This window comes from Mytilus edulis, chromosome 13, assembly GCF_963676685.1.
Source record: "Mytilus edulis chromosome 13, xbMytEdul2.2, whole genome shotgun sequence".
NCBI lineage: Eukaryota > Metazoa > Mollusca > Bivalvia > Mytilida > Mytilidae > Mytilus > Mytilus edulis.
In genome coordinates this window covers 53,662,527-53,679,151 of record NC_092356.1, presented here as the reverse complement: position 1 = coordinate 53,679,151, position 16,625 = coordinate 53,662,527, and the positions used below count along the sequence as shown (strand labels likewise).

Sequence of the window (16,625 nt, the reverse complement as noted above, 5' to 3'; positions counted from 1 at the left end):
AACATAATACTCCCTTTTTCACATATCTGAAATGAATCTAAAAAAGAGAATTTTGTTTTGTATAAGAAAACGATTTGAAATTTGTATCTTTGCTTTGTTAATCTCGCTGTAAGTCATGACACTGTTTTCCTGTCGAATTTTAAAAACATGCAGTTACAAATGTCAAAATGGATATAAAAATCACAACTTTTATGTATCTATAATGATGTCGAATTTTGTTAAAAATAATAAACATGTTAGTTACTTCAAAAAGATGTTCTTACATCAACCTTCATACTGCTACATGTTATACATACATGCTTAAACAAATTGCGTCGTAGATAAGTCCATTTATAAGCAACAGTACTAAGATTCGAACGTAGTTCGTCAAACCAGATTGCAGGATGAACGAATTTTTGCATCATGCTATTATAGTTGTATTAGCTGTGGTAATGTTATGGACATATGTTGTCCAAGCACAAGAACCGGATGGAGATGGGGATGAAGGATAAATGGTTTGTTTTGTATTTATTTAGTTGAACTTGATGTCTTTGATGATTGGGTAAATCGCGCAACAACTTCTAATTTGTTGTTAGAGGTAACCTTGATTAAGATAGGAAATAGGAATCGTCATTTCTTTTCTAACTTAATAAATCTAGTTTCTTTTGATAGATTTAAAAATATACATTGTGATTTAATATGTGACGATTGATACTTCATTATGGAAGAATATGATTCTTCTATAAGATGTAATTGCCTTGAAACTAGTTTTAAAACAACTGCGAGTACTCGTTAACCGTTTTTTATCTATGGCTTTAATGTTAGTTGTTTTTGTGATTCGTACCGGTCTATCTTCTGATGGCAGCCATTTAAAAATGATTTTCTTATGATTTGCTGTTATATCCACGCCCAATGTTATGGGGAAAGATCAGCTCATAAAACATACTTTATTCTTTCACATATCTTTTTGCTCGTCCAACGTTAAGAGCCGATAGGTCCATGGTTGTTAATGATGCATATATTTATTTTTGCTCATTGTTTTGTTATAACTTGTATAAGATATATCGTTAGTTTTCTCGTTTGAAGGGATTCACATTTCACATGTGGGCGTCTGTAACTATATCGTGTTATTTTCACATTGCTGAAGGTCGTACGTTAACTTCTTGATTGCGTATATCTACTTCAGTTGAACCTTGCTGGATAAATGTCTTATTGGCAACACTGCCACATATAAGGTTGATTGTAGGTGGTATAAGCATGATAAGATTTACTTTTTTCATCGCTTATTTTGGTAATATAAATCTTTTCACCTAAGTATTACGGTATGAATACATCTCCAAGTTGATAAACTCTTATTGTGTTTTAAATATTTGCACAATAAGTTGAGAACGGCTGTATAAAAAAACCTCATTGCCTGTATTGGTCACGATGTCATTCAAGTTTTGTGTTGTGCTGTTTGTTTTCTGTATAACGGAATTAGTTTATAACTTTACTCGACTGTTATACGTTAGTAGTGATATTTGAAATGTTTGCATATATTGGCTGAGGACAGTCGATTTGTGGTCCTCAGTGCTCTTCTACTTTGTACTTCGAAATTCTTTGGCCTTTTTTATTTTTTTTATTCTAGCTTCAATGATGAGTCTTTTGTAGACGAAACGCGCGTCTTAAGCATATACAAAATTTAAATCATTATCTAGTATGATGATGTTAAATACATACTTAAAAGTGTATGTTTAAATATATCACAACATTTCGCTTGATCAAGTTTTATGGTTATGATATTCACATGACCGATAATTTTTACAGAAGTAGTTGTGACGTCTTTATCATGTTTATAGGAATAACGTTATGGTTGCCACATGGTGGTAATGATCTGCTTACTATGCCGGGGCACAGTAGATCTTTATTTGACTAGGTTTATTTTTTTTAGCCGTTATTATGTAAGTAGTGTTTAGCGGGCATGTGTGTTTTATATCGTCATTCGCATTTTGTTATTTTGGCGGTGTCTGTTTCTTTTTAATTTCTATTTTGAAATTCCTCTCAACTGTAAAATTGACCATTAACAATGCGGAAACTTGATGCAATAGCCACTGACCTCTTTTGCTAATCTAAGTGAATATCAAGTGCACAGAAGAACAAGCAAATCCTGCTTCATATGAGGCACTTGTCATCTTGAGCATGGTTAGTATATATAAGATGATAAGTCTCATGAATGAAAGTCATAAAACTGAGCGTTATTCATCAGATACACATGTTGACAAAGTTTTCTGATTTCCTTGAAAAAGGCCAACAAAAAGTTGTTGTTGAATTTCCGGTTTTGTAAAAATGAGTAGTTTTTAAGATGTTTTCCTTTTATCTTTTCAGATTTAAACAAAGCATTTCAACAAAGGACGAACTGACATTAGAAATACGAGTACGATGTTCATTAACATTATACATAGATAATTGGAGGGACTTTTAATACATTACCTTTTTTAATGAAAATGAAAATGATATATCAGTTGTAAAATCTAAATTCGCTGCATTCAACATCAAATAAATTACATAACTGCTTTTATTTACAAATGTACTTGCATACTATGACGAAATAACAAAACGACCTTCCTGAAGGAAGACAGTACACACGTACATCTCTATGTCAAATCAGGAATATGACAGTTGTTATCATTTCGTTTGATGTGTTTGAGTTTTTGATTTTGCCATTTGATAACCGACTTTCTGTTTTGAATTTTCCTAAGAGATTGTTATTTTTTAAAATTATTTTACTCTCAATAAGCGCATGCAAATGTCTACATATCTAGAGATACAACTGTCAGTTCAAGTAGCGGGTAAAACTGTTAGAATCAGCTATGGATATCGGTTAAGTTTACAGAACTGCCTAAAGGTGTCAATATAGAGAAGCCTTAGCAAAATGCCATAGAGGGCTCACACGAACTCATTTAAACATATCCGTATCCACAAATTTGTCTTGCTTTAATTTGTCAAGTTAAAATAATTATATGAATTTGAAGTATAATAATATAAAGAGTCGTTATCAGGTCAAACTGAAAGTCAGGTAAACATTTCGTTTCATGAATTGTGACAAAAATATTGTCTTCCCCAAGTTTCTTAGTCTCTTAAGAAAAGTATAATTTCCTGTGGTATCTGTTTTTAAGTTTTCAGAAAAAATGTAAAGGGTACAACAGCGTTAATCGAATATTTAAACATTGTTTTTGGTGTCATTTTTTTTTTGCTGTATTATTTGTTCTTTATTTCAGTGATTGGACTACCATATATATACCTATCAGAAACCATTATGTTACCTGTAACTGGTCAATATTCTGGAAGAATAACAATTTTCTTTCCTAAAAATATTGAACAGTATATTAATATAGTAGCATAACTGATTCTTTAGGTTAAATGATAGTTCAAAAACTGAAAAAAATCAATCATTTAACACAATCTGTTTCTTCATATGAAAAATGACAACGGAAGAACGAATGAATAAGTATTTTCTTTATTGAAGTCAACCTCAAATACAATAACTTTAACACTGGCGATACTTATTTTACAGCCATTGTAAAACAATCTATGGAATGATCTTGTGGTTCAACAAAAATTGATATTTTTTAGTTTGGATAAAAAATTATGATATCTCGACTAACTGCTTTTATGGACTTCATTCTCTATCTTATCATATTATTGCCGTCTTTTATTGAAAACAGGCAAAGGGTTCAGTCGTCGGATGCGATGTGAAGTTAACACTACAAAGACATCACATTCTCAAATCATCGCATTTAATGGATTTAAGTATTTTCTTGCATTGAATTACGAAATCGCAAACGAATACATCCGTTACAAAGCTTTTTTCGTTCATTTTTTAGCCGTTTTTTTCTCGTTTGAATTATTTAAAATTTGTCATTTCGGGGCCTTATATAGCTTTTGTGGTCTAGGCTTTGCTCATTGTTGAAGGCCATACGGTGACCTATAGTTGGTAATTTCAATGTCCTTTGGTCTCTTGTGGAGAGAGTTGTTTCATTAGTAATCGGACCAAATCCATTTTTATATTGTATATCAATCATAGTAGTAAGTAATGCTTACTTTGACAGTAACGTGTCAACTATTTTTAATCACGCCCCCAAATGTGTGCTTGAGCTGACCCCTAAACAACAATGTGTGATAGTTCAGATAATCAATGTTTCTCATCTAGCGTTGTTATTGATGTTTTATAGCATCGGATTGCCTATGTTGGTCTTATGTTAAAATGAGATATCATTTAAATTTAAATCGTACATGGAACGGAAGAGTTTTCATTTGTATAATGTTAAGTCACCTGAATATAATTCTCATTCATGTTTGAACCCCTTGATCTATGTATCTGTATCGCGAATAATAGATCACAGTGAAGATTACGAAAAAAGTTTCGGCAACATGGTTTATCGAAGTGTACACAAAGTGACAAATGTCTAACGGACCAATCCAAATCAAGTATTAGTAGATATCAGAAGAGTTATATAATTATGAAAAAAACACTAGAAGTGCATTTAAGGTGGCTGGGGCCTTTTCGAAGTTTCTATCAGAAGTGCCGTATTTTTAGTTATTTTATTCTTTACAGAAAGTGAATCAAATTGGTCGAAAAAAAATAGGGGGTCACGGACCATTTAAGCTCAAAATTTTACTTTTAAAGAGGTATGTAAAAGGGACTATTTTTCAATGAAATGATAGGGAAAATAGAAGTGTTGACATATTTTTATCGGAATATCAAAAAAACGTTATATGACACTTGGTCCAAAACTGTAATATAAAAAGCTGAACTATAGCTTCAAAAAATGAGCAAATAAAAAACATAGGTCACGGATAAGGAAAAAAACATATTTTGCCTTAAAACCCAAATTTTGGCGGGAAAATGGTGAAAATGGGTGAAATGTTATTTTGTCTCTTTAACAGATACGGATAATAACGAAAATATTCTATTAGTTACATAACTACAATGATTTAGCATTTCTAATCAATCAAAATATTGAAAAAAATTATATCGAATTTACGACAAATACTTTTGTAATTCATGCGTGAAATTATGTTAAGAGGTTTTGCAAACAATAAAATTAGATGTAATCCATCATTTTATACATGAGAAAGTGCTTATACCAAGTCAGGCATATTATAATTGTTATCAATGCGTTTGCTGTGTTTTAGCTTTTGATTTTGCCATTCGATTATGGATTATTTTTTTTCTTTGATTTCGGTATTTTTGTTATTTTAATTTTTTCTTACACATATAAAAGTGTTTTAATTGGACAAAAATGAAAAAATGACAAAGGCTATGTGCTAATTTAAAACGAATTGCAAAATCATCATAATCATAACATTACCTTGTTCCCAATGTAATCATGTAGCGGTTATTTACACGCTGATTATATTTTGTGGAAGGAAAGATTTAATCACATTTTACAAAAGTAAATACGAAATTAACATGGTTAAGGAGATGAGGTTTAAATGAAAATAAGACAACTAACAGCGAACACCTATGGACAAAAATTTGAATACGGTCAATAGTCATAGATGTCTTTGTATTATTTTAGGAAACTTAGAGTATAAATAAGATTTGTTAAGACGTACATGCATACTAAAGATGTATATTTAGTCGCATCGCTCATTCTTTTCGTACTCGTCATACCGTGCAAAAAAAAAACCAATTATCATCACAATTGTCGCCCGTGTCCGTCGTTAAATCTCATATGGTTTTGCTTTTTTCTAAATTTAGTTAATGTATTCAAAAGCTTTAGATTTTACTTTTTATATTCAATTCGAGTGTTCATAATTAATTTTGGGCGTGAAAATCCTAATCTAGTTCTAGATAAACAATTCGGAAGAAATAGTTAAAACCTCTTTTTTTCGAGAAAATTCCTTAAACGAATTAAGTCAATTTTAAGTTTTCTTAATATACTGAGCGTCAAAATATGTTGTTAATGCTTGAAAATGTACAAATATGTAATTTTTTTTATATCTACTTTTATTTAAACAGCCAATAAGTATAGTTGGTATATAAAAAAAACCACTGAAGCTATCAAATAAAAACATCAAATAATCGCAATACATTATCCAGTGAGATCTTAATGATGACCTATTTAAGTCTCAAAGATATATATATACATACCCTCATGAAACTTCAGCCAACATAAACTGTAAGCACTAATTGATTCAAGAACCAATGATGCGTTTTATATAAACGAAACGCATGTAGTACATACCAAGTAAAAGCATGGTATTTTAACGTGCTATTCTTGTTTTTTTTGGGGGGGGGGGGGATAGGAAAATATTAAATATATCTAAGCAATCAATAAATATTTTCGAGCTTTATAATTTACCTTGACTTTAAAAAAGTGTGGAGGTGATTTATCATGCTTATCCGAGATTTATATCATCAACACCACACCACAACACACCAGTTATATGTATAACCGAAGACAATTCTTCCAAGTTTATTTACATTACATGTACATACTACAATGAGTTATTGCGTGCTATAGCTACGTTTGTTTTCTTTAGATCTCTCACCTCCTGGTTTTGTCTTTTTTACATAACGTAAAGGATCGATCAGCAACATTGTCACACCTCTTTCTTTCCATTGATATATAATACATAAACTTGTTAACTAGTTCAATCAGTCTCTTATATGAATAGTTCGGACAGCCTAAATTAAAATAAAAATGGTGATTTTATTTACAAGAACTTTGTCAATATCGATGCATTAGACTGTTAGTTTTTTGTGTTAACTTTGCCTCAGTGGTCATTCTGTCTAAATATAAGCTTGTCTTTCTTTTCAATTTCACGTTCATATATCAAAAATTATTGAAAATAACCATGGTTCCTATTCCTGAACGCACATTTAATAAACTTTGCTAATCTGTTTTTTTTTTAATCAAATGGCTTCTCCTGTTTTAGCGTATATACGTATATGCATCCGGGTTTGCAAAATCGTTTTGTGCAGACTGAATTTATGAAGTGCTAACTGCAATTTATTATCAGCAATCGCCCCATATCTCCTATTTGTATATAAAGATGCTTATACAACCCAAAACACTTAGCAAAAAAAAAGTACTTCCTATTCAATATTTCAATGGATGTTTGTTGAAGAAAAATATACCATTATTTGAATTCTCAAGTTTCTAATTCTATATCACCTTAAAATGAACATTTCGGAGCTCAAAACTTTCCCTTCGTTTCCACTTGTCCACTGAAATAAATATTTACTTTAGGGAATGGGACCACAATGTAAAGGATAATGATTTTTTTTTATTTAACTATAATTCTATTTTCGTTTTCCAACCTGCGTTTATCCGTTCAATTATATAGAGCTATAAATAATACGGTAACTTGTATCTATAAATGATAAATTTACAAATAGATTACGTGGCAAATAAAACTATTGAACTTCCGTTTTCGATTTGAGTAAAATGGCACAGACATCTGCTCAAAAATGCTACATTTGTACAGACAAGTACAGTGTTTTCTATTGTTATGATTGTCAGCATGCATTGTGTGCAGTTTGTCGCGAAAGACATGATAAGATACCAGCTGTAAGTGGACATACTATAACGGATATTAATGGTATCGACCTTTCAAACGTAAATAGCGATAAGTCCAGGTGTGTTACACATGAAAAGGAATATTTATATTATTGTGCAAAATGTAGTGATCTTATATGCGGGAAGTGTGTAACATCATCACATAAAGGTCATTCCTTTTCTGAAATTTCTGAGATCGTACCAGGCAAAAGGGAAGCTGCGCAAATAGCTCTACAAAAATTGAAATCTCAAATCAATAATATTTCTAGTTTAAAAGATAGTGTACGAGCCAAACACACTGAAAAACTACACAATGCCAGTCACCAGAATATTGCTGATATTATATCAACATGTGATGACCTTGAGACATTTATTAAGTCAAAAAGAGATATCAAGAAAACAGAAGTTGAAGATAATGAAAGCATTGAACAACAATGCATAGATCAGTTCTTAAAAAACACTGATCGCATTCACGATCAATATGTTCAAGTTTTAACGGAACTACAAAATGTTTTATGTGAAAAACATGATACTACATTTTATAAACTCTATACCGCTATTGATAAAGATATCACTTGCCTAGACGATATTCCAAAGGAACCGACGTTTCCGACTGTGCCTTTTGTTGACAAAAAAATGCTGTGCAAGGAAATCTTAGAATATATTCAATCAAAAACAGACATGAGGTAATGTATAATTTCCTATGAACTAATGCTACTGTTCAGTTTCCATTAAGCGTCATAGAGAAGTGCATAAAATGTACAAAAGAGTGAACCTACAAACAACGCGAACAAACATATTCATAACTAGAACAGACAACTTTTTTAATGTGATAAGGTAATAATTAAGAAACAGTAGTAAACAGATGAAAAATCGACAAGGAAGAAGTAATAAACATCGCCCAAGGGAATATTATCGAACATTAAAGTATAATCATCTCATGTCAAAGAACCGATTAAGATGGTGACCATACATTCTATATTATGCTGTTTTAATTTGTTCTGTTCATATGACTTTTGAAGCAAGTAATTTATTTGACAAACCAACTTCGGAATCCTCAAATGTTTGATTAGATTATTGTTTTGGACCAGTTATAATTGTACATGTATAGACTATTCTTAAAAAATGAAGCCAACAGTCTAGTTGCCTGTACATAATTGTCTATTTCCCAATTCAGCATAACAAATGAGTTAGTAAGCTTCATATCCGGTCATCGACATTGATGGTTGGTTGAGAAAAAAAGCTTTACGAAAAAGTATATGTTTTCATTTTTCTATTTTAAACTTTCTATTTTGACATTACAAAATGCGTTAATCTTATTCGTTTACTTTTCATCTATTACAAATTAAACTATTCTTTCAGCCTATGCCAAAACTGTACTAATCTAGAGGAGAAATTAGTTTATTATTTCAGAGATGTATAAAGGAGGACAGCTGAACAAAACACTATATCAAAGGAAGTCGAACGTTTGCTAGGTTCCATCAAAGATATTCAAATTGCGTAAGTATTAATCTTTAACCATGAGGTTATATTGCCCGGTGTAACAGTGCAAAATAGCCTCCTTAAAATAGTCATCAACTTTATAGCAGGTTTTTTCCCAAAGCATGTTATTTTTGAATTTATTGTTTATTGACTAGTTTTAGTCTCATACATTATCCACTTAATTGATTACGTTTGTTAATTGCAAGTACCTATCGAAAACAACAAAGTCATTAAATGCTAACCTTCATTTCATAGTCAACACAAGGGTTGATAATAAAGTAAATGTCGATAAGTACATGAAGTATTCTACTATGAATAAGATGTGTTAAGTGAACAAGGCGAAAGCCACTGGAAGGCCCTACCTGAAACAAAATCTATCTTTAGGTCATGAAATCTTCACTGTGACTATTAAGTTACAGCTTGTTTAGTACAGAAACATAAGCAACAATTTGAAAAAGGTTTGAATCGACATTGGTAATGAACCCCTGAGCTTTAGCATGCGTAGTAACAGCAATACACATCACTAGAACAGCAGCAGCATCAGCAATACCCGACCTGAAGCAGCAGTACTAGTAGCAGCGAACACCATCAAAAGAGTGAAATGGGCACGATTCCAGCTGTTAATAGGCAAATTTCATTTTTTTCAACTATGAAAACTAGACTAGAATTCTGTAGATACCTGGCAAACTAAGCAAACATCTATTCCTTAGCTTAAATCCTTCTCCAAGTTGGATATTTGGTCCTTTTTATTTTATTTTATCAGGTCTTTGACGATTGCATTTGATTTTAACAGAAACATATTTTTTTTATTTCTTTTATATTTACACGTGATAAAACTAATAAACTTAAAAAGTTCAATCGGACGTGACTTTTTGTAGACTGAGATTAATTCCTCCATTGATTTAATTTTTAATTACCCTCAACCACATATTATCGGAATCAGTGTGCAATTACCTATGAGATGGTTCCGAAATAGAGCTTTTTAAAAGCGACAGTTGTAATTCGTCTTCCTTATTTCAAGCGAAAGCATATTTCATGTATCATATTATATATATATATATATTATTTGAATAAATGAGACTAAAGCTGTAAAATGAGACGTGAAGTAGCATTTTGAAAATTAGAAGTTGCAAATGTTCTCCTTTATTTCAAACAAAAAAATATAAAAACAATTACAACATAAAATTATCTTCGGCATCAGTATGATGGAAAATGAGATTATTGACTTTGAGTAAACAACAGGTACATGTAGCCTCTTATTGCATTGTTTATTCACAAAATATTCCCTGAACAAATGGTTTTTATTCTATTCTATATTATTTTGATATAGGGAATTTAGTGTTAATGTCATTTGCTAATCGTCTTTACACTCAGTTCTATAATTTTAAGGACTTAGAGCGAGTGGGAGGTGTAGCAGAAGGGCGGACTTGCGAAAAGGGTGAATAAAATTGAGGATGGAAATGGGGAATGTGTCAATGAGACAACAACCCGACCATAGAGAATATTCACAATACTTTACAGAAAGAGTGTCCGTAAAGCTTTCAAGTTTTTTGGCCGTTATTGAATATCTGTTTCGCAAATGACAACGGATAATTTAAATTCTCTGGCCTTTGTTAGTCTTGTGATTTAAAATTTTAGTTTCTTGTGTATAATTCGGAGTTTAGTATGACGTCAATTATCACTGAACTAGTATACATATTTTTTAAGGGGCCAGCTGAAGGACGCCTCCGGATGTGGGAGTTTCTCTCTACATTGAAGACTTATTGGTCGCCTTCGACTGTTTTATGCTTCATGGTCGGTTTGTTGTCGCTTTGACAAATTTACCATTTCCTTTCACAATTTTATTAACAAACAAGTTCGTCCCCTTTTTTCCCGAATGCGATGTACCGAATGAGATTTATCACCAGGTTTGTTACAACAAATATTTAACATGATCAACCAAATTGGTGAGAGACGTGGGTATGGACCATCTGATATCAACTCAGTTTTTAGTAGGGTTCGTGTTGCTCAGTCTTTATTTTACTATGTCGTGGTTGGTGTACAGTTGTTTTCTGTTTGCTTTTTCAGGCTTGCAAATTTATCTCATTTTCATGCAAAATGTACAACCTCCATATTATTGCAACTACATTGTTAATATTCCATATTGATTACCCCAAATATTGCAACATTGCTAGTCGAGATGTTGACACATTTTCATCAACAGTCCGAAGATAAGCAATGTTTTTTTTTAATACAACAGGTACGCAAAGAAATTGGAAGAAAACGACATTTTATCATCAGAAATCAAACATCTAAGAGGACGGTATGATGTTTCTTAATATATAGATATAAGAATTCAAGCTTAAAACTTTGTAAGCACTATTTTTTTTTTAAAAAACAAATAAAAATTGTCAGATTTTCGGAATCATACTGTTTCATCTATGTTATGCCAACAAAAAATATATCCCACTGACCTCTACATTCTTTCCTATTCATAATTCTAAAACATTTAGTTTAGCAAGTCCCTTTAAAACTCCTTGTTATCATCTTGTTTTTTTTTTTTAATTCTTTATGACTCCCAAAAGGCATATCATTTGATCAACAAACATACTTGTACTCCCAGGAAAAGAGCTTTATTAGCACAAAAATGTCAAGAGTGTATAATTTAAAGCGACCTAGTGAAATTATATATAAACAAAAATCATCTAGATCAAACTCTTTATCAGCCTTAATACATACTAGATTTCTGACAGAATGTAAATGAAAATATCATATACCATTAAACCGACGTGCGTTTGAAGCCTCTTTTTGGATCTACAGTGTACTGCAATTTACTAAATTTCTAAACCAGTTTTTTTCAGCCGATGATATTACCAAAATGAATATATTATTTAACACTTAAACGCATGTTCGACTGATTGAAGATTTTGTCACAAAGTCTGTACCATACAATCTTAAAACATTAACCATGGCTTTGATTTATAGTTTCTATATTGACGTCATTTGATAGATAAACCATAGCATCTTATTTTTATTTAACATCAATGTAGCAACAAAATGTTTCTTTTGATGTCTTTTTTAATGAGCAATAACATAAAGAAAATGAGTTATGAAAATAAGAAGATGTGGTAGGATTGCCATTGGGACAATTCACCTTCAAAGCCTAATCACGAAACAGATGGCAACAATAGGTTAACGTACGGCGTTCCATAATGAGCAAAACGAATACTACACAGCAAACTATGAAAGGCCTTAAAATAACATGTGAAAAACAATTCAAACGCGAAAATACTACGACCTGTTTTATCATTTGTACAAAATAATAAATGAAAAACAAATATTATATGCAGCAACAAACGTCCAGCTGTAAATTACAGTACCAGACTTTGGACTGGCACATAAGGAATGTATCTTGGTTAATGTTAATGTTTCTTGTTTGGTTAAAATTGCGTCCGGTAATTCAGCATATACCTGTGCATTCCGAGTTTTATTTGTTCTTTTATTCATTTAAATTCAGTCATCTTTGTATACAATATTGAGCACAGTTTTCCAAAGGTATGTGTACGATAAGCAGATGTGGTGTGCACCGGAATTCAAATGAAGTAGGTGTGAGCAATTCACGGAACCGTGCGGGCTCTTACAATGAGATCAATCTATACCGCATAGTGGGCGATAAAAGGCCCAAAAGGAGAGATATATCACAATTTCAAAATAATATTTAATGTTTAATTCATAACAATTTATTCTACGAACAACACATACAAGAGGGACGAAAGATACCAAAGGGACAGTCAAACTCATAAATCTAAAACAAACTGACAACGCCATGGCTAAAAATGAAAAAGACAAACAGAAAAACAATAGCACACACGACACAACATAGAAAACTAAAGAATAAACAACGCGAACCCCACCAAAAACTAGGGGTGATCGCAGGTGCTCCGGAAGGGTAAGCAGATCCTGCTCCACATGTGGCACCCGTCGTGTTGCTTATGTGATTACAAATCCGGTAAATAGTCTAATTCGGTAGGTCATATTCATGAAAGAGAAGGGGATTGTAGTTACGACGTAAGGAACATATCCGATATCATTTGTGAAACGGTTATTCCATAACGGTCAACCAACTCGTGATGGCGTCCGTAAAGGGATGATTTCAACTTCACCGTTTGGAACTCTTGGTTTAATAGCTTCCTTGTGAGCAGCAAACCTCTATCAAGGAAATCATGATAGGAAATGCAGTCTTTGTTGTGATGTTATGCTATTGTTTCAGAAAAAGGGAGAAGGTTTGGATCCATTAAAACGTTTAATCCCGCTGCAAATGTTTGCACTTGTCCTAAGTCAGGAATCTGATGTACAGTAGTTGTCGTTTGTTTATGTAATATATACGTGTTTCTCGTTTCTCGTTTTGTTTATATAGATTAGACCGTTGGTTTTCTGGTTTGAATGGTTTTACACTAGTAATTTTGGGGCCCTTTATAGCTTGTTGTTCGGTGTGAGCCAAGGCTCCGTGTTGAAGGCCGTACTTTAACCTATAATGGTTTACTTTTTAAATTGTTATTTGTAAGGAGAGTTGTCTCATTGGCACTAACACCACATCTTCCTATATGTAAGCACAGGAATATCGTATCAATTGAGAGATATATACCCCGTATGCAGGTGCTGCTGAAATGTTGCTACTTAGAAATGGAAAGTTCACAATTGGAAAGCTGAAATCATCTCTTTTGTCGTAAAGTTTTGTTTCAACCGACCCTCATTGTCAATTTCTAGATGTAAGTCAAGATATGAAGCCGACTTAACTGTATATGTAGTATCCTTTATCTTTAGTTCGATTGGATAGATGCGTTCCACATAGTCACCAAATTTTGAATTGTTTAGTGAAAGAACATCATCTATATAGCAGAAAGTAGAGTTAAAGGATATTGCTAACTTCTTATCTTTCTTCCTAAGAAGTTCCTGCATGAAGTCAGCCTCATAATAATAAAGAAACAAGTCGGCGAGTAGAGGGGCACAGTTTGTTCCCATTGGAATGCCGACAGTCTGTCATAAGACAGATATGAACTAACGACAACCATTGAAATGGGGGCTTTAGACTATTAACACGCACATGGATAATGTGTTAAATGGCCCTCCCACTAACGTGAGACAGTAGTGTAATCGCAAAAGAAAATGTAAAAATCAGTAACAATACAAAAGATCGGTACGAAGGCAAAAAAAAGTTCTAAGATAAAAACAATAGATACAAAGTTAGAACGAAATAAGGTATACAGAGACTACTTCACTACTTTGGTTGATCGTGAAAAATATAAGTACTGTACAACGATAAAATATCCTCTCTAAAACGATATCAAGTTTGTTTCCGGAGTTATCAGTATCAATTTGAATGTATTTGAAGTTTATAATACATATTTTTACTATGCCTTTACATTTATTGCTATTGAGGCAAACTGAAAAACTTCCTTTTTTTAATATTCGAATATGAGCAACAGCCTTTAGTAATCTAGAATTATATCGTGCCAACAGATAATTCATACGTCAATCGAGATGTAAAAATGAATTAAATATCTTTATGGGTAAAGTTGTCGTGCTGTTTTAGTGTATTTTATGTATTCGTACCATTTAAGAGTTATTATGAAAATCATAGATTTGGTGGATGTTCTGTATCTTTGGCACCTGTTTAATTCAGTGGTCGTGATCTCTATGTCTCTCGTCTTTCGTTTATACAAAATTAGTCCAATTTTCCCCTACAATTAATCACCAAAAGATACATAAGATTTAAGTTGAAGTGGTATAATAATGCACTTCTGTTTTTAGGCGATATTTTAAGAATTGGGTGCACCATAATTGTTTTATCAAATATATATATATATATATATGTGGGTAATAACATTGCAAGCAGTAGATTGCAACTTTAATGTATGTAGTGCTCTATAAAACTGAAAAAAAAGGATTTTTAATTGTTTTTTGTCAATATTATATTTAAATGTTTTGTATTGTAGTAATCCGAAAAAGAAGCTCAGAGCAAGAGAGGACCACACTAGTATTGATTATAGCTAATACGTTTCATTTAAAGGTGAGTGATTATGCATTTGTAAGTTAACATGACGTTTATATCATCGGTTGGCAAAAAATAATTCAATTCGTTATTGGATCAAAATAACTAGCAGTGGTACATTTTGCAAAAAGGCAACCGAAACCGTTAAACATTTAAAACATTACCTCATATGCATTTCTAGAAATATGATTGGTTAAAATGAAACCGCCCTGAGGTCGTGTATAATTCATATAGGACTAGTAGGCGGGGTTTATTTAAATACACTGTTAGAAAAGGTGGTGCATCCCTTTGTAAAAACAACACGGTGTTTTAAAAGCCTGAAACGTTTCCTTTACGTAATTTGATATACAGACGTAGTTAATTTCTTACAAGTCTGAAAGGTTTCTTAATGTAAAAAAATATTGCTTCTTCTACAATCAGTTTCTATTTTTCAGTTGTATTAATTGCTTGAAGACAATTTGATTCGATTGGATAGTTATAGGACATTTAGGTAAACTTCTAAAAAAATATATGAAAAAACCCTTCTTTAAATGGGCTATTTTGGATTAAAGCCTTTTTAGTTAGTCTCTTTGGCCTCGATGCTCACTGACTGTACAGAATTTATTGTCAAAATAGGCATCTGGTGCAGAAAACGTGATATCCTCAATGTTATATGATAGTTGTCTATTGTTTCAATGCAAGGGTTTATCACACATGATTATCAACACAAATACTGAATAAAATAGAATTATTTTTGTGATTTTACTTTTATTAGTAAAAACTATTATTGTATTTCGGGAACTTTACTCTAATCGATTCTGTCAACTATTGATAACCTCTCTATCACCACTAGTTATTCGTTTATTAATCTATATGTGATTTTGTTTTGATTTTGCAGTGTGAAAAGGTCTAAATGGACACATTTTTTGATAATGTTAAATGGTGTGCTTGTGCGCAGATTTTCAAACCCGAATTTGTTTTCAACATCGTGTGGAAGACTTTTACAACATAAGCATTTGAATATGCAGAAGACTTATATTATTTTTTACAATGTTTGTATTGTGCACCCGCGTTTATCCTTTTTATGACATGGTTCATGTTTTTTATCTTGAATATTCGTATACCTATGGTTTAGTAAAATAAGTCAAATATGTTTTTCTAAGTACCGATATATTTTGTCTACTTTTGTTTCTGTTCTTTGCTTCGTTTGATTTTGTATTTTTTTTCACATTCACGGGAGAAGAGTTGGTTGACCGATCAAAAATGTTTTACCCTGTAGTGACAGGACATGAACCTGAAATTAAGTAAATGCTTTTGTTAGTTGTTTTTTTTATTAAGCATTAATGATATAAGCGTATTAATAGAATCTGTATTTTGTAGTTTGTTTATTTTATAATGCGGTTTACATGCAATAAATAAACGCCGATTTAGAGTTTTTCTCTTCAACTTTGTATTGATTTGGCTTTTTAACTATTTTGATCTGAGCGTCACTGATGAGTCTTATGTAGACGAAACGCGCGTCTGGCGTATAAAATTGCAATCCTGGTACTTTTGATAACTATTTCGTTCGTCGTTAAAAATATAACCGTTTTAAATCAAGAATGACG

The 16,625-nt window shown here is 32.0% G+C and overlaps 1 protein-coding gene and 2 long non-coding RNA genes across 4 annotated transcripts; all 3 read left to right on the top strand.

Moving 5' to 3' along the window:
• Positions 1-365: 365 nt before the first annotated feature.
• LOC139502340 (uncharacterized) lies at positions 366-2,653 on the top strand. Its single transcript, XR_011658797.1, has 2 exons — positions 366-494; positions 2,344-2,653. It is a non-coding gene; the product is annotated as an uncharacterized lncRNA (long non-coding RNA).
• A 4,762-nt stretch (positions 2,654-7,415) lies between these two features.
• LOC139500398 (tripartite motif-containing protein 5-like) lies at positions 7,416-8,216 on the top strand. Its single transcript, XM_071289139.1, has one exon. The coding sequence runs from the start codon at positions 7,416-7,418 to the stop codon at positions 8,214-8,216; it is 801 nt and encodes a 266-aa protein (XP_071145240.1).
• Positions 8,217-8,938: 722 nt separating this feature from the next.
• On the top strand, positions 8,939-16,343 carry LOC139500879 (uncharacterized). Of its 2 annotated transcripts, XR_011658389.1 has the most exons (5): positions 8,939-9,026; positions 11,248-11,310; positions 14,984-15,057; positions 15,474-15,529; positions 15,917-16,343. It is a non-coding gene; the product is annotated as an uncharacterized lncRNA (long non-coding RNA). The 2 variants fall into 2 exon arrangements; XR_011658388.1 differs by lacking the exon at positions 15,474-15,529.
• The last annotated feature ends 282 nt before the right edge of the window (positions 16,344-16,625 follow it).